Source organism: Pelmatolapia mariae, linkage group LG14 (assembly GCF_036321145.2).
Source record: "Pelmatolapia mariae isolate MD_Pm_ZW linkage group LG14, Pm_UMD_F_2, whole genome shotgun sequence".
Lineage (NCBI taxonomy): Eukaryota > Metazoa > Chordata > Actinopteri > Cichliformes > Cichlidae > Pelmatolapia > Pelmatolapia mariae.
Window position 1 is genome coordinate 16669883 of NC_086239.1, and position 24768 is coordinate 16694650.

Consider the following 24768-nt stretch of genomic DNA (forward strand, 5'->3'; position numbering starts at 1 on the left):
TCACTCTCTCTACCACTTAGTCTTTGTCAGTGAAGCACTGCCTTACAGAAAACAGAAATCACACTGTACACAGTAATGTTGGTCTCTTCATATTTCTTTGCTCAGTTTTTACATGTTTTTTTTTTCTCGGTTTAGAGGCCAAACGGAACAACGTCACATTAACAATGTGTACTTGATAGGAAATGCTAAAGGTTCAACTTTATTGAACAACTAATTGTTCAATCAGTTCAACTGTTCAGTGTAATTGCGGTTACAAACATAACTTAAAGTATGACCAGCGAAGGCAGGTGGAGTACCTTTGTTGAGACTTCTGGTTCATCAACGGTGCCTGTAACAAAAAAAACAAGAAGTTCCCTGTGAATGAAAATTTGCATTATGAGGTTAGGGGCTGTTCACAATTATTTATCTTTTTATAAGCGCACAAACAGGAACCTAGGAGTAGGGGTTTAATGGCTGATTGACATATTCTGAAGTATTTTCTAGGCATCTGATCACACTCGCCAGCACCATCACACATCCTTAAAGAGTGGAAGTACCTCTCTAACCATATGGACAGGAGAAGTGGTTTTGTGTGCTTCTGCAAGGGCAGCTATGGTGAGGCCACATCCCAGTGCACACAAGGTGGAATCAGGCCTTCCAAACTGTGAAAGAGACCAAAGGGTGACAGGTGGCTGTTCCCTCGACCCTGAGTACCCAGGCCATTACAAGACACCAGCTGGAAAGACTCTTGGATCTTTAGCAGCCCTGAAAGCGGCACCTGAAAAACTGTAACGCTAACAGCTGTGCTTACTGCAGGTATGTATATCCTAAAAAGCAAAATTATTTTTTGTTTTGTTATTTTAATGTAAAGTAATTTCATAGCATTGTGTTTATTCAGAAAATGATCTCGTACATGGTGTACATCAATAAAGTTAGCCGCTGTTGTAATTTCTATAGCTTCAAATGTATCTTCACCAAACAAAGTAATAAAGAAAAAAATGTTAAAATTTGGGAACATTCCCTTTACCCCTTATTTGCCTGTTTTATCACATATTTATTACACCTCATTAAACAGCATTCTGGATTGATTGTTTTCATTTATTCATTTAAATAACACGCAAGACAAAGTCAGCCACTAAAAAGACAAGGATCTGTCTGTAGATCCCATTTAAAAAACATATCTGTCATTCAATAAATTATTTAAAAGAATTTAGAGTGCTCTCCGTTTTCAATGAGCAGGTGAACTTTTTGGCGGTCCCTAGGTATGTACCGTAGTAGTCGCGTTTCATTGGACTTTTCGGACTCGGACGCTCGCTTCTCATGGGAATAAGAAGCTTTATTTTGTAGCACGATCAGAAAAATACTTGAATTCCCCATAGCGAATTCATTATTTTTTAATAATTAATTCCGGAAGTACGAATGCTGGCGGTATCATTCAATTCTTCACAGGTTTCACGAAACTGCGTTAAGCTAGCAATATCCTTAGTTGATAGACTAGTCTGTCAGGCTCCATGCTGGAAGGAGAAGACTCGGAAGACTAAACTGTGGAACTATGGCTTTTAAAAGGCGTTAACACAATAAAGTTCAGCGTGCTGTCATTAATGTATTGTTGATACCAATGGAAAGCTCAGTGTTTGGTCTTCGTCTATCCTTGAAGCAACGATATTTTCTTCTACTTTGCGTCGTTGCCGCGGGAATAATTATGTATCGCTTTACAAGGTAAGGCAAACACTGATACAGCGCTGTTTTTACCGGCCACTAACTTTTACTAAGAGTTATGTGCATGAAGACTTCTCGAAGATCGCCACGCCCACTGATACGTGAAATGTTTACAGTTTGTGATTGTTAAGCTCCACGAATCCATCCTCGTGCTTGGAGGTACTGGTCCGTATTGCGAGCTGCAGATTCAGCTCAGCTACACAGGGACTGACCAGGGCACCAGTGAACGCGTATCTGGCTCACCTGCTAGACTCTACGTGTCTACGTAATAGCTACTTGTCTTTCACTGGCCCACTGTTCCCACACACATTTTATACTCGAGCCTAGTCCTGGAGAATTAAAAAAAAAACCTAAAACGCTGGAGATCTACATTAAAATTATTATTCTTAGACTGTAGCCTGTGTGAAAAAACTGATCTTGGTTTTTCAGCAGAAGAAGACCTCTTCTGCCAATCGGATAAGGTAAAACTTGTGTGATGTTATTCAGCTGAAATATAAACAGCCTTTTTTCAGTAAGGTTGGGATGCTATATAAAATGTAAATTAGGCATGTAACTGCTGCTTAGATAACCTTGCAACAGGCCAGTAGAAATAGTAGGTATGAAAAGTGAAGATAAGAACATCACAGAGAGGCTAAGTTCACCACTCTCTGAAAGGCTATGAGAGAAAATAGTTTAATAGCTGAAGAATAGCATTTGTCTGTCTAGATTTCCAATACGAGCATGCGGGGATTTCATCATCTGAGCATCACTAAAAGATTAAACAGAATAAGGAGAAATAGCTACATGTAAGAGGAAATGCAGATAACCAGTGCTGAATGGAAGTGATCTCTGGGCATTCAGGCAACACTGCATAAAAAAAAACTTAACTTAGGAACAGAGAAACACTGTTTATCATTGCATGTGCAAATGGAAGATAAACATGAACAAAAAAACATGAGATGTCCTCTGGGCCAGAGCTCAATTCAGATGGACTGAGGTGAAAAGATGTGCTGACTGTAAGTTTGAATTCTTTTTAGATAACATAGATGCTTTCCTCTGCAATAAAAAAAAGAAGAGGCACTGTCCAACTTGTTTGAAACCGGTTTAAAAACCAGCTTTCACAATGTTACACAAACCATAGGTAACCTGCACACTTGCAATGGCACCGGTAACCATGCAAAGTGATAATCTGCCATTCAAATCAACATATTTGTTTGGGAAAGCCTCCATGAGGACAATGCCACATTTTGTCAAGTCAAGTCAAAGTTCATTTCTATAGCTTCTGCTTTTAAGCCTGGATCTAGAAATGTCCTAGAGCAGATGGTTCTAGACATCAGTGCTCTGGTAGGGTTTTAAAAGTTATATTAAGTAAAGGCATCAAACCACTGAGACTCTTAAAAACAAGTAAAAAAATTTAAACTGGATCCTGAAAGCGACTGCACGCCAGTGTAAAGGACACCAGTACAGGTGTAATGTCATCACATTACATTTTGATTGCATTTTGAACAACTTGAAGATGACGAAATAAGATTAGAGCCAACATATAAAGAGTTACAATAATCGAGACAAGAGGTAATAAACTGGTAAATTACACAATCAAAGTCAGGTGGCGCGAGGTAGGCCTTCACCTGATTGAACGAAGCATGTCTTGACAAAACAGCCAATCAGTTTATCAAATGTTAATGCACAGTCAAGAATCACACCAAGGTTCATTGCAACCAGATGACAGGAAGAGGCTAAGAGACCAGTGGCGCTGTCTTACCCGTCTAACGCGTTTGGGTTGCCCAAGTAAAATCATTTCTGTTTTGCTTTTGTTCAGATGGAGGAATTTTGTAGAATTTTGTATATGACATTTTGGCCGTATTACAGCAGCATGATTCTGCAGTGAAATACCCACCATCCAGTAAACACATTAAAAATATAATGAATTTAAAAGTATAACAAATTAGCTCTGAAGCAGCTGAAGTTATATAGTAACCAAGACCTTCAAAACTAAAGCAAAAACTAAATGTTTGCAGACATTTACTAAATTACTAAAAGAAATTATGATGATGTAACACTGATGCAACCCCCCCCCCCCCACCCAAACATAGTACAATGTTGCCATTGTACTATTTTTTAATTAATATAGGTTTTAAATAGTGTAAAAATAAGGGTGACGCAGTAAAACATGAGAGATCTGGTTCGTGAATCTGGTAGTGATCAGAACTCAAAATCAAACTCAAGATAATCAGCCATAAGCATTTTATTGCAAGCTGACAAAAGACACAATCTCAGTATCTCAATATAGTGCTTACACTAACCATTGACCCCTAAAGGTGTGGCTTTCCTTTTATGCTCATAACGATAAGATATACAAGCTACCTATTACCTCTGTGCCTCAGTAAAGGAGATTTCCGCACACTTGCAACAGGTTTTAAATACTAGCAGTTTTCCTTTTCTTGTTCAGCGAGTTCTTTCACAGTTTCAAAGTTTTGCCTCTTAGGAACCACCCTGAAACAAGAAGAATGAACCGTGTGGAGGGCCTGAGAGCCAACTCTTCTCAGTTCACTCTGGAGAGAAAACCTTTCCTCATCTTGGGAGGCTCCATTCATTACTTCCGTGTCCCAAGAGCTTACTGGGAGGACCGGCTGCTGAAGATGAAGGCCTGTGGCCTTAATACTCTGACTACGTAAGCTACTACATCTCAAGACTGTCTGAACACATAGGCGAAAAATTCATTGCCCATACTTCTGTAAGGAGTTTGCGGTTGAAAAACATAATGCACACGTATGCATTTAAAAAAGTTTAATTTCTCTTTTCAGATATGTTCCTTGGAACCTGCACGAGCCGGAGCGGGGGGTCTTCAAGTTTGAGGATCAGCTAGATTTAGAGTAAGGACTGAAGGCAAGGGAAGGCTTTCAGAGAATTCAGAAGATCGCCTGCAGATGGCACTGTTATATTGCTAAAGACTTGAGTTTGCCAGCCTTGAGTGATTTGATATAGCTGAGGTTATAAGAAATGTTTTAAATCAATTAGTGAACTTTGTCTGTCAGTGATTGATTGAGTTATTAATTATAATGTCATTGACCTGTTAAATCTGTTTTTTGTTTTCAAAGTACACGATGAAGGTTAAGAAAAATATTTTACAGTGAGAAAATATATTATTCATTTAAATACTTTATTGACTTTTATTCATAATAAATGGCTCCCACTGACAGCTTATTTTACATCTGTTCCCTAGAGCCTACCTACGTCTTGCAGCCAGCTTGGGCCTCTGGGTGATTCTGCGACCAGGGCCTTACATCTGTGCTGAGTGGGACTTAGGGGGACTACCCAGGTAAAGATTTTAGATATGTAATCAAGTGTTACTGTATATTTATACATAATTTGTAAGTGCCTTAAAGCATTAGTTACTCTGGAATCTGTTGTGTAAAACAGCTAGTAGATTGCTAAGCAGTTTAACTTGATTACAGTACTGTGCAAAATCATTTCTTTATATTTTGCTTCCAAGGAAGCAGACTTCCTCGTAATATTTAAAATGATCTTAAACAATAGTTCTTCAGGCTTTTTGAAGAGCTTTTTTTAGATTGACATTCACTAATGTTCACTGCAGTTCTTGTACCTGACCATTTTCAGAGGAATGTTTTTTTTTGTTTTGGTTTGTTGCTTGTTCAAATGATTCAATTCAATGATTCAAGCGTAAAAATGCCCATAGCTCAATTGATGGACTAGTGTTGTGTTTACACATAACAAAGAATTTACCAAAGAACCAATTTAAAATTGTATTTTTAGGCACTTTCACAGGCATGGAATAGTATTTCATTGTGAGTTGTTTTACATGTGATTTCAAAGAACTATTAGCCTCATTAGAAATGTTCTCAGTGGAACAGTTACTGACAGGAAGCCATTCGTAAGGAAGGGAAATGTAGAGAAAAAACCGAGGCTAGCCAAATTACTCAAGAACTGGACTGAAAATCAGTCGGCAAACAGGTCTGATGGAGTGATGAATGCAAGTATGATATTTTTGGTTAAAATGTTATCAATATGTATGAAGGAGGTTGGGAGAGAGGTACCACAGTGAGTGTCAGCAGTCATCTGCAAAACACAGTGGGGGCTCTGTCATGGTGTAAAGCTGCATTCTTCCAGTAGTAGTGTTGGAGATCTTGAGACAAATGAATGAAATCATGCACGGAGAAAAGTACTGTCAGATTTTCATCCACTGTGTAACACCATCTGGACAGTATCTGGTTGCCTACAGCTTCATTTGTTAGCATGAAAATGATCTCAAACACACTGTTGATCCAGTAAAAGCATAACTTGATGAACAAACACATAGTCGTTGTCAGTCATGGATTGGCCTTCCCTGTAGCCCAGACCTCAATATCTTAACAGAGAACAGAACAACATCTAGAACATCTAAATAAGCCTTTTGGATGTCCTTCAAGAAGCATGAAGAACTACTCCAGAAGACTTTCCTTTTATGTTTGTAGATGTTTAAATTAAATGCTGCAGCCATTTTTCATTTCCCCAACAAAATATAAAGAAAACAAACTCTTGCACAGTACTTTATAACTTCTATTATCAAGTGGTCTCTTTGCAGAGGGCAAAATTTGTTTAGTAAATATAAGAACTGCTTCATCATTAAGTCATGTGAGTTTTTTTTAAGTGTGCAAGGTTGACAGAAATTGCTTGATTTCTTCTGGAAAGAATTTTTTTTGTTTATTTTTTATTTTGTTTTGTTTGTTTGTAAGACCCACCTTACAGTTTTGCACCTGCAATACAACAGGGCCTCACATAGAGTCAGGCTTATTAAGACTAAACAGCAATATGCAGTACGTCATGTAAGTTTGCCACTGCTGTTACTCGAATGAAAGTCACTGAGGACTACCAGCAGACTTTTAGAGATATATTGGAGACAGCCATAATTAAATCTGACAGGCACATCTCCCTGAAAGATGAATTGATTTACTTCTGTAATCACGATAGATTCAGACAGATAATCAGATAATTGCTGGCAGGAATAAGGTAGTATTTTTAGAGCAGTATTTTCCTTTTGGGAATGTGAGGTTGAGGTAATTATTTGATAATTGTCAAATCTGAGCGAGAGGGAAAGAGAAATGCACTAAAGCATGACTTCCTCTGCTTGACAGTAGCCATTCTTAGGTCAGCTTGGTGCAGCTGTCTTTAAAATCTTAAAGTGAAATTGCATCACAATGCTTTGTGCTGTGATTTCTTTTCAGCTGGCTGCTAAGGGATCCCCAGATGAAACTGAGAACAACCTACTCTGGATTCACTGATGCAGCCAACTCCTTTTTTGATGAGGTCATAAAGAAAGTCGTCCCACATCAGGTAGTTTTCTATGAGTTTACTGAAAATGTAGAGGTCCTGACCTTTGTAAGTGAAACATGCTTATTAATGTGCCAGTTGCGAGGGGAGGGGGGGGGGGGGGTGAGAAAAATGACTTACACCAAAGTACTATGGTGTAAGAGAAATAACAAACAGATGTCACATACAAATTTAATAGATTTTCTTTTAAATTCAGTAAGCACGCAGTTTAAAAAGCAATCATGACTCCAATGTGATACAACAATTGTAAGATGATGACACTTTTATAACCTCAATCGCTACATCAATATTTTCATTACAACGTCCTGAAATGCCGTGCAGGGCCCGGCTGCCATTAAGAACGTGGTAAACAGTTTTAGCAATGCTTACAGTGGTTACCAGACACACTTGAGTTGCTTATCTTGTGTTCACAGCCTTATTTTTTATCAGCTCCACGCATCACTGAACACTAAAGCTTTCATATCTCAATATTTTTTTTCCATTTTACCTATGCTGAGGATAGGAACGAGAAAGAACTTGTGTCAAGTCATACTGTATGTCCTAATATATGGCTAATTGCTGCACAGTACTCCAAGGGTGGCCCGATTATAGCAGTTCAAGTGGAGAATGAATATGGCTCCTATGCTACAGATGAAAATTACATGCCCTTCATCAAGGAGGTAAGGAGGTAGTTAATAAAGAACTATCAATAAATAGGTTTGCACTTATTTACTTTGCTCTCCCCTTAACTCATTTGCTTTCCCTTTTTCTGTCTTACGAATATATATATATATATATATATACACATACATATACATATGTATAAATACATACATATACATATGTATATGTACATATACACATATATATACATATATATACATATATGTATTCAAAAATATAATTTCGATTTTGTTTAGTTTCCTCTATAATACCCCCACCCTCCGATCTTTACAGGCGCTATTGTCAAGGGGTATCACAGAGCTGCTGCTGACCTCAGACAACAAGGACGGGCTGAAGCTTGGAGGAGTGAAAGGAGGTATTGTCAGATTGGCTGGCAGACAAACAAGCTGCTGTATGCACAAATGGCCAATCAATCACACACACATTCTACAGTATGTTGGCTGGCATGTCTCATTTTTATGCACAATGGCAAAAACGTCTGAAATAAGTGCAGGCCAGTGTTGCACAACTACAATGCAGAACCAAATCTCAGTGTTATACCAGAAAGCTGTTTTTGAATTCACATTAATTAGTAACCATTATGTACTGTTGGTTTTTACTGCAGTGCTAAAGCATTTTGATTGATACTTGGTATTACTGATATATTCCGATGTGTAGTATTCATATAATTAGAAAGCAGCATCCACCAGGGTATGTTATATTGAACCTTCTTCTGAGAATCACTTAAAATATTTAAATGTATCTCTAATAATTTTTCAAAAAGTACTGTGCAAAAATCTCAAGCTACCTCTCATTTCTTTCTATTTTGTTAGGAAAATGGGAAAAACGGTTTATTAAGCTATGTGCAAGCATTAGTGGAAATACTAAATAAAGGCTAACACAGAGTTTGAGTTTGTGGCCACCTTCTTTTTTCAACACAGGCACTCATAGACTCCCGTAGACAAGCTTTTTTGAAGTAGTCTTCAGGAATAATTCTCCAGATTTCTTGAAGGACATTCAAAGCTCTTCTTTGAATGTTGGCTGCCTTTTGTTCTGTTCTCTGTCAAGATGATCTCACACTGCTTCAATAATGTTGAACTTGCGGCTTTTGGGAGGTTTGTCCATGACTGATAGGGTAATTGTTGTCGTGTAATATGGCAGAGCTCAGCCTTTTCTACCTGTTTCTCTTCCTTGCAAATGGTTTCTTGACAGTCACCCTTTCACTGAGACCATTTCTGATCAGGTTTTGGTGAACAGTAGATTGATCCCCTGAAAGGTCAGCTGCATCTCGCAGGTTATGAGCTTTGAAATGAGATGACTTTCAAAAAGATACTGTTAATCTGCTAAATGGACAGGTTCTTCTATAGCAGTTTTCTACTCTACTCGAGCACTCAGGGAACTTTATACAACGTGCCTCTTTTACCTATTCATACAAACGCTTATCTCCCCCGTTACACCCAGGTGCTTTCTGTCTAACTTTCTATCCAAGAATACTTTGGCATGCAAACTGGAGTAGCCAGGGATCGAACCACTAACCTTCTAATTAGTGGATGATGTGCTCTTCCGCTGGAGCTATACTCGATTTAAGATTATCTACAGCTGTAGATAATTCACTTGTCCAGTTTCCTCAAAATTGTTTGCTGAGATATGACAAATTCTTGGCTGTTTGTTCTTTGGGAATCACATTGTTAGAGCAGAAATACTGTTTTATGCCTTTCAGACTGTTATCTTTGGCAGTATTCATAGATTCAGCTAAATAAATTGGAACAAATGATGTGTTTCTACAACAGGCTGCTGGTAACAAAATGCCTAAAGATACAATTTAAAATGTTCTCTTTGCTAAGTATTCTGTTACATGTATACACATCTCCCTTGAGTTAGGTGCCTTTTTTATGCTTGAGTGATTCCAATTAGTGCTAAGTGCTAAGCTCAAGACTTTTGCGCAGTATTGTATGTTCATGAGTCTTTTATCAGAACAATTTCCTGCCTTTCCTGTCTTTACCAACTAAAGGATAATTTAGTTTCATTCAGATACTACAAATCCATGGTTGAATGACTAATACCTCTCTGAAGAGTGGTTTAATGTTGTGCCTTATTTAACGTAATATGTGTCTTTTTTTTTTGTTTGCAGCTCTGGAAACCATCAATTTTCAAAAACTGGACCCAGATGAAATCAAGTATCTGGAACAAATACAAGTAAGTCTTTCTTGCCACAAAATTAGTTAAGTTCATGTTGATAGATTTTGGAGTTTTCTGATATAATCAGACTCATCGCCACACTTAGCATGGCTCTCTGCAAGAATTAGACAATCCTGGTAAAACAAACTGAAACTGTTTTCTATTAAAGGGATTTGAAAGGTTCAAACTATCAGTTGCTTTACTTGTTGAGTAGTTACACTAAAACATGTTTTCTTTACTAGCCTCAGAAACCTAAAATGGTGATGGAGTACTGGTCTGGCTGGTTTGATCTCTGGGGCGGGCTCCATCATGTTTACACTGCTGAAGGTAAGACGTGCTTTATTTTTACAAATGTGAAAAACATGTTTTCTTTAAAGAGAGATTCAGGATCCATGATGAGGGTAAGACGGGGTTCGAATGAGGGTAAGTTAGGATTACTGCAGATGGATTCTTTGTTGTGGGTGAAACTTTTTTTTTTTGTACAGACGGTCGATAGTAGTGGATAATTTCAGGCAAGAGCAAGACAGGTTTGGTGCTGCAAGCTACTACAAAATCACAGAAAGTAAAACAGGCTGTCTTGAGAGTAAGACAGAGTCACAGTGCCGTAGGGTAAGAGAGGTTTAAGACAAACCTTTTAGCTGAGTATAAAACAGTGTCTATGCCAGAGGAAAGACTGTGTAAGGACAAACTCGCTGCCATGGGAGCTGTGTGAGCCTTTCTTCAGGCTGAGTGTAAGACAGTGTCTAACGCCATGTTTCTTCAAAGAAGGCGCTGAGCCCACACAGTGCAGCTGGGGTATACAGCTTAGCATATGGTCATTTCTTACTTGTTTGATGGCTTTGTTAGAGATTTATATAGCTTTAATGCTTGGTTGATTGTAAGCCAAGTATCACAGACCAGAGGCTGTGTACCATGCTCTTAATTGCAGAATTGTTCAAAGATATGCTTCACTGATTTTTATTGAACTGAGGTGGAGGAGTTCCCATCCGTATTTCCTGCAGCCTCACATAGACGCAAAAGATAAACAGATACAAAAACACTGATACATATCAACTGTTGTGCACTACATTTCTGTTGGTGGGAAGACATCATCATGGGTTTCCCATAGTGTTGCTATACTGGTTTGTATTTTGTACAAGAAATAACGTGATGCATGTTTGATGCAATATCTGCCTGCTCAAGAGCAAAGGACATTTACTTATTTCTTTAATTTTGATTTTATCTTTATCTTTGCGATTAAAATCTCTTTTCAATGAGACCTTGCCAAAAATGACAAAATTCCTGTGGAGTCTTTTTTATATTTGCAGTTTCGAACATTTTTATGTGAAATTATAGCAAACACAGGAAAAGTATAGAAATAGCAATTCACTTATTTAATTTAAATGTAACGTGTACATATGACAATGGTTTATTGTTGCACTTGAATTAAAAAAATAGAAATAGATTAAATTGGAAATAGTAGAATCATTCAGATTAATTTATTTTGGTGATATGAAAGTGACAGGACTCAATTATAGATCACTGACTTGGTTAGTGGGATATTCTGCAGGGAACAAATGCAGTTTTAAAGGTGAGCTCCATGGGCGAGAGGTTGGGCACACCTTGGGGAGGTTGCTAGTCTATCCCATGACTTCAAAGAATATTCAGTTTGAAATACCATTAACGGTAAATAGTAACAAAGGTGAAGTCAAGTGTTATATTTCATCAGTAATGCAATGGAGCAAAAGTATATAGTGGCAGAAAAAGTAAATACTAATGGAGTTTTCCTATGTATTTTGGGATAAACAAGTTTGTGCAGTACAGTTTCATAAAGCAATGCAGTTTCTTATTTTCATCATTTCATATCTTATCTTTGTACTGTGTTGAAAAATCATTACATTGTATTACTATTTATATTTTACCCAGGCCTGACTGATATATTAGCTATTTGCTGATACACTGATATCAGCCTTTATAATGACTGATATGTGAAAATTAAAAAGTGAAGAAGACATGGTAGAAACACCCTTCAGTCATGTTATCAGTTTAGATATTGCAGATGTTTCTCTACCAAAATGCACTCTGCAACTTCCCTGTTAGCAACACATTTGGCATGGCTAAAAAAAAAAACCCAAACACGTTTATTTTTAAACTGCATTGCCACATTTCCTTGGTAAGTACTCATAAATAACAATGTTTTTATTTCACATACGTAAAAGAAAAAGATGTTGGTTCATATATCAGATTTTTTTCAATCACCAAATATCTGTATTGATATTAGTTGTAAAAAATCCTGTATCCTATATATATATATTTAAAAGGGTTGTATAAAACAGCAAATTTTCATGTCTTTTAATCTAAGAATTCTCTCTTTAACTCTACATTGTACCCCACATATCAGCTGTATAACATGCTCCATATGCTGCTGTTGTGTGTGTTATTTATAGTCTAATGCACAGTCATGACGTAAATGATAGCACCTATTTCACAATTGTTGAGATTAATGGCAGTCAGACACTCTGGCATCACCATCCTGAGCGCTCTTGGAAACATCTTATTTCTTGAAAAGAGTGCAGTGCCTCAAGCCTCCTTTTTACTCTTGTCATTCCTAGCAGCCATCCGCATCTTAACAAAAAAAAATGCTCTGAAAAGGAAAATGGGGAGAAAGAAAAACCCTCACCACGCAGAAACTGTCACAGCAATGAAATGAACACTGAAATATTCAGAGGGGGATTCATGTCCTTGACAGTTCAGTGCTCTGCAGACTGCAGCACACGCAGCAGTTGGTCACAGTGAGTTCTGCCACCATGAAACCAGCCGAGTCCAGCTCTACTGCTCGCCTAGCCCGATTGTTATTCAAAAAGGCTAACGCCTCTTGATTAGAATCATTAAACTCAGTCCAGTTACACTACTAAAATTCAATTTAAATTCTTAATTACCTTCTTAGCTACGTTCATTACAAAATATATTAAGCTTATTTGTGCAAGAAAATAGGCCATTTTTTGGGTGTGAGCATTGCCCCGTAATAAATTATAGTTTCCTGTAATAGGATTTGTGGTTTATGTTTCAGTTAAAGTGACACTGAGGGCAATAGGGGTATTAAAACAGCCGCTCTAGCTCATTAAATTCGAGTCTGTGTGGATTTGTTTTCCCCCTTTTGTGACTTAAAGTCCTGTTTGTTATTCCCTGATTCACTCATTGGTCATATGGGAAAATTTCAGCTAAATGAAACCCTTATTTTGGTTTTCTCGACAGAAATGATACCTGTGGTGACCGAAATCCTTAAGCTGGATATGTCCATCAACCTTTACATGTTCCACGGGGGGACAAATTTTGGCTTCATGAGTGGGGCCTTTGCTGTTGGACTACCGGCACCTAAACCCATGGTAACAAGCTACGGTATGTGGAACGAATCAGTTTGTCTTTCATGAGCTTCTAAAGCACACTGGCCAGTATTTCCTGACATTTGAATAAACAAACCTCTGTGCTAGAGCTGGAAGGAAAATGAAGTTATACATGGCTGACTGGTCAGGCTTTAACTTGCCCCTGCCGCAAGGATTCAACACAGGCACATATTCATAATTAGTGACACTTATCAAAGCCCACGGATTTTGCACAACAATAGGCTAAAATTTGCATGCGTCATGTAGATAATAACTCATTTGAAACATAGTCTCATTCTGTCGGCTTGTTACATTGAAACAAATGGGAGTTGTTTTGGTAGATAAAAAAATATGATAAGGATATTTGAGACGTCTGTAGATGGTGCTATCTCTACTCAGCAGCGTCTGACCTGAAACTTAAATATGCAGAGCACACAGATGAATTCATTACCTAATAAATGCACGGGAATGTAAATTAAAGATGGTACAATGGGTTTTATATCCTCCTCTAGGGTACTTAACATTGTAATGACCTTGTTCTTCAGAAAGGAGGAGAATTCTAAAAAAAAACAAGCTCCACAGTAGGCAAGGCCACCTCTGACCTTCAGCAGCCCCTCATACTTGTGTTTATTTCTCCGAATGCCTTTTTACCTTTTTTGCCTCACAAAGCCTCCATTTTCTGTCAAGATAAAGTGCAATATGTCTCGGCCCGCTGCTGCCTCGAGATGTTTGATAGGGGCGCACAGTGAAAGCATCTGCCACAGTAAGAGGCATCTCTGCCTCTCTCTCTGCCTCCCGAGCCTATGTTCTGATAGCGCATTATCTTTCAGATTACGATGCTCCATTATCCGAGGCTGGGGATTACACCAACAAGTACCATCTTCTGAGGAATTTATTCAGCCACTACCACAGTGAGTGTTTTGCATTGCTGGCGAGACGGGCTCACAGATCTTCTATCGCTCTCCTTCTTTCCCTCCTTTTTCTTTCATGGCCCTCTTTAGTAAATTCCCCTTGTAGAACCTGTTCTCTGTTGGCTAAAGCAGGATCACTTTGCATATGATTACAAGCATGGATTACAGATATGGTTTTGTGTGTGTGTCTGCGCGTTTGTGCGTGTGTGGCAGAAATGTGTCCAAGTCAATGACCCTCAATTACTGCTCATTTTCAAAATTACATCCTCGGCCTTCTGTCACATTTATTGGTTAGGCAGTTTTCCCCTCTTTGTAAAACACGGGTTTTGCGATCGGGTGCAGGAGTCTCAAGTGTTCTGTGGCTATGGCTAGCTTTCGGCAATCTGGGATTGAATCCAGCACAACAAGCTAATAATTTGCTCAACACCGTGGTGATTGAAGATAGTTTGAAAGGCTGCCTGTGCGTGATTCATCCGTATGTTTTGTAGTCTGCTGAGCATGAGCAATGGCCCGGATATGAGAGTCTGAAACTGCTCTGTGTTCTTCTCGGCAACTGCAAACACATGACCTAATTCCTTAATTAGATCAACTTGATATTTTTTAATTGTTTGGTTGTCATCATGTACGTTGTGTCAGAGCTGTGTCTTTTTCCTGGAGTGTTTTTTTAGATTTACCTTTGACTGCCCGAACTCTGTCAAGGTTCATGGCTCTTAAAACAAGCCTATGATTTTATGTTCTTTGGGCATTTCGTATTATTTCGCTGCTATAAACAACAGAACACACATACAGAACGGTGCATTTAATCACTTAAATTATTGAATTTAAGGCAGGCCTTAAGTGTGTAGTTAGTGTCTGTATGTGTTCTCAGTCATCTTCTGTTAGATTTGATCCACCACTGAGGCAGTGAGAGAGATATTTAGAGGAAAGGTGTTGGCTATTCCAGCTGTTACCATTTGGCCACGTGAAACTTCTTCCAGAGGGACTCCTGGTGTCTCTGTGTGCTTTAACACCTTTAAAAGCTGTTAGAGGGCACGGGCAACCACTGCTAATGATTGTAAAGAGACTGTAAACTGGAATGCAAACTGGATGCTCCTGAGGACTTTGTGTGGCTCATCCAAGGAGGCTCAAACAGTTTTCAGGGACAGCATCTAAAGGCTGGAGAATGAAAGTCTTGTAAGAGGTCGTGCTTTAATAATCTAGGAGGATGTCCAGCAACTTTTTCTCTATTTCAGTGTATCGTTCGCATGCCAGCTGTAACAGATCTTATTTTATTTGCAGCAGTATTCAAAATTGTTCTTAATAGCTGACAAACTAAAGGAAGAAGCTGAACCCTTGACCACTACAGTGAGAGGATCCACATATTTGTTAATTTCTTAAGAGAGACTCGAATTTCATTCGTCGCCCGTCTGTATAGAACATGTCCAGATAATTCTGACAGGCAGGCAAACTCCTTTTATAATTACAAAAGCTCCCTAAAGAATAAAGCTCCTTGTGGTGAATAGAGGATAAGGACAGAGAGCCAAACTGCAGGCTATGCTTATTTTTCCCACCTTGTTTTCACAGCTCAGCCTCTCCCTGAACTGCCCCCTGTTCATGAGCGGAGAGCATACCAGCCCGCTGTCATCCAGCAGCACATCTCTCTGTGGGACAGTCTGCGCTTCACTGACAAGGTAAACTACAGCCGCAGTGCGAGTGCCAAAATATGGGGAACGCATTAATAAACAATAACAGCGTCTCATGAAGCAACGCTCATCTGCACGGTGTAGCAAAGCTGCAAGATTGTTTACAGAGAGAATACATAAGAAATTCAACCAAGCTCACAGACAATTTACTGTTAGCCTTTGGTTGTTACCTTTGTTAACTTTTGTAGCCACTTTTCTAGCTTTTCTAACTCCTAATGATAATAATAATAATAATGATAATAATAAAAAGATAAATGATGGAAAGAACCCTAGCTGTAGTTTGCAGCAACACTGTCAAATGAATCATCTGTGCTCTTTGGGGTTTGTTTATATGCATCTTTAGTTGAGCATTTTTTTGTTTCTTATTTTTTAAATGATCCAAAAACAAAGCATTATCACACAAGGCACGTGTCCCGGCTAATTTTAAATGATTCTACACACTGGTGAATTACTATTGTGAGAAGTCTGAACGAGAAAATGAACAACAGCGCTCGGAGCAAGACATTTTCTCCTAACTACACCGGCGGCCTGCTCGGGGACCAGCAGAAATCAGCCGTTTGCAGCTTTATGACTGTAGAGATTGTTGTGGAAATAAAAGCCCGAATGCGACACACACAAAAAAACAAATGTCCCTTTGCTAAAGAGGAGGAAGAAGAAAACAATTAAGGTTAAACACCAACCAACCTTCTAAGGTGGTGTTGTCATTTCTGCTTATTTTCATGTCTACCAGTCTAATTTAGCCATTTACGCCTTGTTCTTCAATGGCATTTATATTCAGACCAGATGTAGCAGGTCTGGCAGTTGCTTACAACATTAATTATTCACTCCCCATCGCAATAATTTGCTTCCCTGTGAGACGGCAATTACTTTGCCCCTGTCCAGCCGCACACCTTTGTTTAAAAAGCATGTTTTCTCTCCAGCCGCTCCAAAGCTGCTGAGTGGGTTGTCTGAGCTTGATATTGTATCTGTGCATTTGGAGGTATGTGGTTACTCGTGTCATAGCAGGGAGTGTTTATTGTCTCGTGAAAGGTAGATAATGCGCCTCCCAAGGGTAGGAGATTGTTGCCGAATAAAAGAACAGCAGATAGGAAAGCTCCAATGTTAATGGTAAACACTAACATTGGATCAGGTCATATTGCAAGTGGAAGACTTATCAAATCTGTATTGAGAGAGGTTATGTTGTATTTTATTCATTCATATTTTTAAAAATCTGAATTTCACACACAAACTATATATATATGTATATATGCTGTATGTTAAAATACCTGTCTTATGGATATCTTGTAGCCTTTCAAGTCGGAGAGGCCGGTGAACATGGAGAATCTCCCCGTGAACAATAACAATGGTCAGTCATATGGCTACACGCTCTATGAGACCACCATCACCAGTGGCGGAGCTCTCAAGTCGCAGAACAATGTCAGAGACAGAGCTCTGGTAAGGACAGGAAGACAGACACATACACAGTCCCTCCACAGTCTTTGTGATAACATTTGGACCTAGAAAGCTGCAATTTCCTTGTTAGAAATCACACCCATGATCAATGTACTTGTGGATTACAATTCAAGGCTGCGACCATTTGGTCTGGTATTAGTGGGCAGTTCTCAGGAAAGATTGAATGCAGTGAAAGATAAATACATCTATGTTCAATTTTCCTTCTTTTTCCCAGGTTTTTGTGGATAAACATTTTGTAGGTGTTTTGGACTATACGGTGCAAGAACTTGCTGTACCTGATGGGAAGGTAACTTTTGAGCCTGTCTGTCCTTCTCTGTGAAAATTTGACCCAGTCGGCTGTTTGAAAAGAATAAAGTTGTAAATATTTAACAGAATGCAGCATCTGAAAGCTTCAGGGGATGCTGCCGGGTGTTTTTTTGGCAGCCGGGTCCCAGTATTAAGCCAACAGCAAATTTTCAAACAACTGTTTATCCTAACAAATGAGAAAGTCACCTTGAGCCTTACAGAACACAGTAGACACACATCAGCCTTGATGAGTTGCTAAAATCAAAACAACTGAATGGATTTTTTTGTGTGCTAATGCTGCTGTTCTTCTATTAATGCCCCTTAATGTTTTATGTTTTTTCCCACTGAAGGGAAAAAGAACTCTGGGCTTACTGGTGGAGAACTGTGGAAGAGTGAATTATGGAAAAACCCTGGATGAACAGCGCAAAGGTACAAGCAGTTTAACAAACAGATGGCTTTGCAGACATTCCAGTCAGACGAGTCTTGCCTAGAGATCTTTTCCTTTTATTTGAGACCCTTAGAGAAACTCATTAACATTGTTTTAAGATCCATAAAGAAACTGAAGCAGCTTTGACTCACCTTTCAGGTCTTGTTGGCGATATTATGCTAAACGAGCACACCCTCCGAGACTTCAATATTCACAGTCTGGATATGAAGCCTGCCTTTGTAAACAGGTTTGTATGTGTCAGTTATTATTCAGTTTCCCCACCAACCTTTTCGTTTCCCTGTCTTTAAACTTGCCTTTTCTTATCCAGTCCATTTAGTAATAATCCTGCTTATCACCATCCTGATAGTGGGAAGATGATGCCAGAATGCAAAACAAAAAAAACATCAAAAACATCTTCAGTTAAAAGCATTAAGGGCCAGATTTACTAAATGGGGCAAAAATAACGTGTGAGCATAATCCCCAAATAACGCTGACAGGCGGGGTTAGTTTTACAAGTGATTTACAAAAGTTGTGCTGTTTTCTAAACACAGTCACTTGATTTCAATAAGACATGTTAAATCTGCCAATAACCGCAAGGGATGGGTTTGAAAGATGGATTTGTTTAGTAAAAACAACAGGTTTGCAGACTTAATGGCACACAGAGCACTGTGAAAACTACTTGCACTTTCCATGGTTCTGAAATTATAAGTTCAAAATTCTATGGCTAAATTGTAGGGTTCAAAGTCAACATTGTCATCCCTCTGTTCTCACCGTTTTGCCGTACTTTCCTGTTGGAACCAATTGCAGGCTGTGAAATAGCACTCACAATATGTTGAAAAGAATCCGCTGGCAAAAACTGGAAGTTTGGTTGTCACTGGTATCTTGTGACTCCTTCAGGTTGGAGGTTCCAGGTCATCTCTGAGTTCATTGAGCAAACTTAGGTGGCTTTGTAAATGATATGTTTTTAATCACATCTTTGTCCGATGTTCCAAATAAATTGGCACGAGTGGAGAAGTGTCTCTCTCTTCTAACACGGACCCTTACATCTCTGAGGTGGCTCCTAAGTGCAGCAATAATGGGCTCCATTTCAGAATCAATCAGAATCAGAATACTTTATTGATCCCTAGGGGAAATTATTTTTCGTTACAGTGCTCCATTATAAACAAACATTAACAGAGACAGACAATACACTAACTAAGAATAGCACAATATATACAGGCATATATATACATAAAAGTCACTTATTAATAAATAGCTGAAAAAGAACGTGCAAGAAGGGTGTAGCTGTTGCAGTAAACAGTGTGTTAAGTGGATGAGTTGTACAGGGAGATGGCCACAGGCAGGAATGATTTCCTGTGTCATTCAGTGGTGCAGGACCAAAGAATAAGACATTCTTTTTTTTTGGAGTTAAATATCGCCACGCTTTGCAGTAAATTGTGTTTAGGAAATGTTAGTAAATATATTTGCACACTGCATATTTCCCTCCCTATATTTTGCACACCGAGAAAAGAACAGCCAGAAATGCATAACCAAGAGGGTCAGTCACAAAAATGTCTGAGTTCCCACCTCACTCTGCTTTCTCTTTAAACACCAACTGTACTTTTTTATACTTTAACCCAATATGTGTTGGTCCGATGAGTTAGTAGAACTTAGTGGCTCTAAGGGCAAGTCAATATATAAAATGCCAATTCCATGCCCAAGGGCAACCATGTCATAGGTAAGTGTTGAACACACAACAAAATGTCATTAAAAACATACAGTACTATGTAAAATTCTTGCACCAACCCTGATTTCTTTATATTTTGTTAGAAGTTTGTACAGTTGTAACAAGCTTAAAAGTCAATATTTGGTATGACTACCTTTATTCTTTGACACAGCCTGAACTCTCTTAGACAAGTTTTTCTATAGATTCTTTAAGTAGTCTTCAAGAATAGTTCTCCAGGCTTCTTGAAGGACATTCAAAGCTCTTCTATTGTTCTGTTTTCTGTCACTATGAGCCCACACTGCTATGATAGTATTGCGGTCCGGGCTCTGGGAAGGCCAATCCATGACTGATAGTGTTCCAAAGAAAAACTTGGAATCAAAATATAAGGAAATGAGGGGTGACTCTGTGCTTTTGCACAGTACTGTAGTACCCAATATACCTTTTTTTGTTTGTTTGTTAAAAACGGTCTCAAAGGTCATACCAAATAGAGCCTCTTGCTTTCATATGATGTAACACCTTTATCTAATTTTCAAAAGATAGGCAGCAACATGTGTCAGAGTTGCATAAGCTTTATCTGGATAAATTAGCAGACCTGCTGAATGAGCATAAATATGTTCTGTTAAAGAATAAACTGAGCTGGGTGATAATTTATCCCGTTCATACCTGTGTCCTGAGTGTCCTTCCTTTTCATCCTAGGTCTTACAAGAGCTCCAAAACATCAAAATTACTGCAAAGACAAAGAGGCACTGAGGGTAGAAATGGACTAGCATGGAGAAACAGAGCAGGCATTGAATAGTGCAGTATGTTTGCTGTTTTTCTGGAAACGTTCTTTGAGGCTTTTACCTTCAAGGACAGGCCACACAAATGCAAGAACTGAACATAGCTCTGCAGTGGAAACTGATCTGTGTTATTTTCAGAGTTCAGTTTACAGTTTTTTGATGCTATGACCTACCTACACGATGGGCACCTTGAATGTGCCATCAATGCCATTATGGTCATTGGGTCTGGTGGTTTCTATACATGGAAGCACAACACTACAGTCAAACATTAAAAGGCCATTTTGCAGGAGGTGGCACTCTGCATGGACCAAATGCTTTTCCCTCATGATTGCATTATTAGAATCCCCTCTCATATTGCCATATTTGTACTCCACATTTGTACCCCACACTGCAATTTATTTATTTAGTTTTTCTCATTGGTAATGAACACCAGGGTTACTCTGTCAGCCTGTTAGAGATCTTTATTTTTTCCTAGTAACGTTTTAATTGCAAATATAGTGTATTTCTCGCTGTATAGCTTCAAAGTAAAATTTCTTACCTCAGCACCGTGCTGAAAATGTCAAGTCCTGAAGCATTGTACCAATGAAAGCTGCAGATTCCTCCCCGGAGAAGGAATTTTGGTCTTATATCACTGTAACCTTTTGAATTCACTTACTTGTTAAAAAAGTGAAGTGTGTAAATACATCTGCATATTCCACTGCTAGCAAAATAAATGTTGTATGAAGGACGTGACAGGCCTGCTAAAAGTGATTTTTTTTTTTAGTCAGATTTATATCACATAACTCACATTTGTACTTTTTATTCATTCTTCACAGACTCGAGAGTGCAGGTCACTGGATGTCCATGCGCCATCAGCCCTCCTTCCCAGGGTTTTTCCAGAGCAGACTCTATGTGAATGGCTCACCTCAAGACACCTTCATCAAACTCCCTGTGAGTGATTCAGTTGATTTCACCATTGTACAAAATGGGAAAACATCATTAGAAATGACATCCTCACTAACTTCACAGATTTGAGTGGTGTTTGGTTTTTTGACACAAATTCAAATTTGAAAGTATTTTTTCTTGAGATGTTTATTTTGCATGAATTTCATGTTTTGATTCTTCTAGATGACAGAAATCACAGTAACACAGAAGTCTCACATAAACAATCTAAAGCTGTCGTCACCACACTATTAAGGGGATCTCTCCTCTAATCTGTTACGAATTCTGACATCAAGCTAGAAATTCAGTTTAGAGCAGACATCTGTTAGGAGATCAGCTTTTCACTGAATTTATTTTTGGGGAGTGATAATCGACTTTGACTTTTGGTTTTCTAATTACTGTCATGAATGTTGATTGAATGAATTAGTCTTTATTTCATAGTTAATACACATCTGTAAAACATGCTCAGATAAATGGCTTGATTGAATGTTGACTCGTTTATAATTCAGTGGGCAAATTTACACAGTGATATTATTCTTTCGCTCTGCTAGTGAGATCGGACAATTTCTAAAGAGGTTTTTAGGAGAAAAGGATGTTCAATAAGGCATGAGTAAGTCCACCTACTGTTGGTAGTCGGGAACATGTTTTTTTCTTAATATTTTAATATCGTTACGCACTGTAAACGGTAACTGGTTGTGTTCACAGGGTTGGAGCAAAGGTGTTGTGTTCATCAATGGCAAGAATCTGGGACGTTACTGGTCCACTGGTCCTCAGCAAACTCTCTATGTCCCAGGACCCTGGCTTCACAGGGGTGACAACCAGGTACTGTGTCTTCTCCAGAAACACATGTGCTTACCGTTTAGAAAATCTGTTTAAAGTCTGTTTTGCACACTTTAGCTAGAGTCAACTTGGAGAGAATTGCAACCCTGACTTGGTGACACAGTGCTTAAACACAATCTTTGACTTTTCACAGTGGTATTTAATAGCATATTTTAAAATGCTTAACAAGGTATTGCAATAGATCTGGACACTTTGTTAGGTGTTCAACTCCTCGTTAATTCGAACATCTAATCAGCCAATCACATGGCAGTAATTCAGTGCATTTAGGCATGTAGACATAGTGAGAACGACCTGGTGCAGTTCAAACTGAGCGTCAGAATGAGGGAAAAAAGGTGATTTAAGTCACTTCATGGTTGTTGGTGCCAGACGGGCTGATCGGAATTTTTTTCAGAAACCGCTGATACTGTGATCTTCCCACACAACCATCTGTAGGGTTTACAGCGAATGGTCTGAAAAGAAGATCAATTATACAGTGAGCAGTGGTTTTCTTTACTGATGCAGGACATCACAGGACATCAGAGGAGAATCGCTAAACTCGAATAACCACTCATAACAGTCGAGGTGTGCAGAAGAGCACCTCTGAAAGGACAGTTCATCATTTATTGAAGCTGATAGGTTAAAGCACCAAATGACCACACTGGCTCCCACTCTTGTTAGCTGAGAGCAAGAAACTAGGGCTACAGTTTGTACAGATGCAACAAAATTGAACAATAGAAGAAGATTAGAAAAATGTTTTCTGGTCTGCCAAGTCCTGGTTTCTGCCATAGCATTCATGGCAGGGGCAGAACTTTAAGACTCACTATCTTGTATCAGTGGTGGTATCAACTTGCTGGTGTCGGTGGTGTCATGGTGTAGGGGATATTTTTACAGTGAGCATTGTTTAAATGCCACAGCCCTACCTGAGTATTATTGCCATCCTATTATTACCACAGTGCACCCATCCTTTGGTGCCTGCTTCCAGCAGGATAACACACCATCTCAAAACACTCAGGTAATCTCAGACTAGTTTCTTTAATGTGACAATGAGTTCATTGTACTCCATTGGGCTCCACAGTAACCAGATCTCAGTCCAGTAGAGCATCTTTGGGATGTGTTTATTGACATCATGAAGATTTAGCTGACAAATCTGCAGCACATCATCCTATCATGTCAGCATGGACCAAAACCAATCAGGAGTGTTTCCATCACTATGTTGAATCTGTGCCATGAATAATTCAGACCGTTTTGAAGGCAAAGGGGGTCCAACCTGATACTAGCAAGTTGTCCATAACATAGTGGCCAGTGAGTGTGTGCGTACAAAACTATCTGTGTATTTATTTAGTTCTATGCAGAATTTTTCCCTTCTCTACAACATTTTTTAGATTTTTCTCCACTGTTTATTATATAATATAATATGCACATGCTATTTTATATGAGCTCCACTAATATGACAAAACATATTGGCGGTCATGCGCTACAGTTTTCAGTCATCTGTTTTGCTCAACTCTGCAACTTTATTTCTGCTGTTTCTCCCTACTTTCTCCTCTCTTAGTGTGCATATGTTGACATTAGTTCTCAAACACCCACACTTACTGTACTTTCATGACCTCAAATAAGCTGGTATACAATGTTTTTTTTGACTTGCCATAGGTCATAGTGTTTGAAGAGCAGGAAACAGATGGTAAGATCCAGTTTGCCAGCAGCCCAGACTATGGCATGACTATTGATGTCCAGTGAGGAGAACAAGAGGGAAGGGTGGATTAAGAGAAGAAGAGCGAGGAGGATGGGAGGATAGCGTGGGAGGACACGACCGCTGTAAGCTGCACTGACGCCTTGCTGCAACTCAAAAACACTCAAGACTGACACGTCAGTGAACACGACATCAGCAATGCAGCTGTGTAACCAACTTCCTCACAGCAGTTTCTCATTACTGAGTGTGTTTGCAGCTTTATGTTTTTAATTTATTTTCTTAAGAGCTTTAACCTTAAACCCTGAAACGTAATTGGAGATCAAGAAACGGAAGGAGAGTGAACTTGATTATAATAAATGTTCTTCCTCTGAAAGACTTAATTTATTGCTTGCATCCAGACTGTATAAAAACAATGTGTGAATAAAGAGTTGTTTGACCTCTCTGCCACTAACCAAGGCCAAGGAAACCTTTGAATTGTTTTATTTATTTATTTATTGACTCTGTTTGCTTTTCAAATATACCTTCTGATGGTATGTTGTGTGCTTCTGTGGATAGGTCATGCACACAAAATGTCTCTGAAAATCTCTTTTCCTTTTTATGAAAACCTGTCATGTGTCTGGTCATCATCAGTCATTTTCTTTGAAGACTGATACTGCAGGAAAGCAATGCATTCTAGATCGATTAGAGGTGGGTGGATCGATCCAAATATTGATAGTATTGGTAGTGCTGATATTGGTATTGGATCGATACTTAGTCTCTGTCCTCAAAGTTCAGTATGAGCCCACTAAATTGTGTTAAATTAATAATTTTGGGGGGGAAATGAAAACATATACCTCAAACGTGCACTATGAAAAATTTCTTTGAACTAGGTAACCTGATGCATTAAGTCTAACACTTGATCTAAACAATA

At 38.7% G+C, this 24768-nt stretch overlaps 1 protein-coding gene across 1 annotated transcript; it reads left to right on the top strand.

The window, feature by feature from the left end:
• The first annotated feature begins 1362 nt into the window (after positions 1–1362).
• Positions 1363–24315, top strand: LOC134640960 (beta-galactosidase-1-like protein 2). Its single transcript, XM_063493079.1, has 19 exons — positions 1363–1698; positions 4163–4348; positions 4482–4550; positions 4901–4996; positions 6900–7008; positions 7572–7664; positions 7942–8023; positions 9779–9843; positions 10068–10152; positions 13060–13203; positions 14018–14098; positions 15662–15768; positions 17068–17214; positions 17447–17518; positions 17868–17946; positions 18104–18191; positions 21244–21358; positions 22055–22171; positions 23819–24315. The coding sequence occupies exons 1-19, from the start codon at positions 1598–1600 to the stop codon at positions 23903–23905; spliced, it is 1923 nt and encodes a 640-aa protein (XP_063349149.1). The 5' UTR covers positions 1363–1597; the 3' UTR covers positions 23906–24315.
• The last annotated feature ends 453 nt before the right edge of the window (positions 24316–24768 follow it).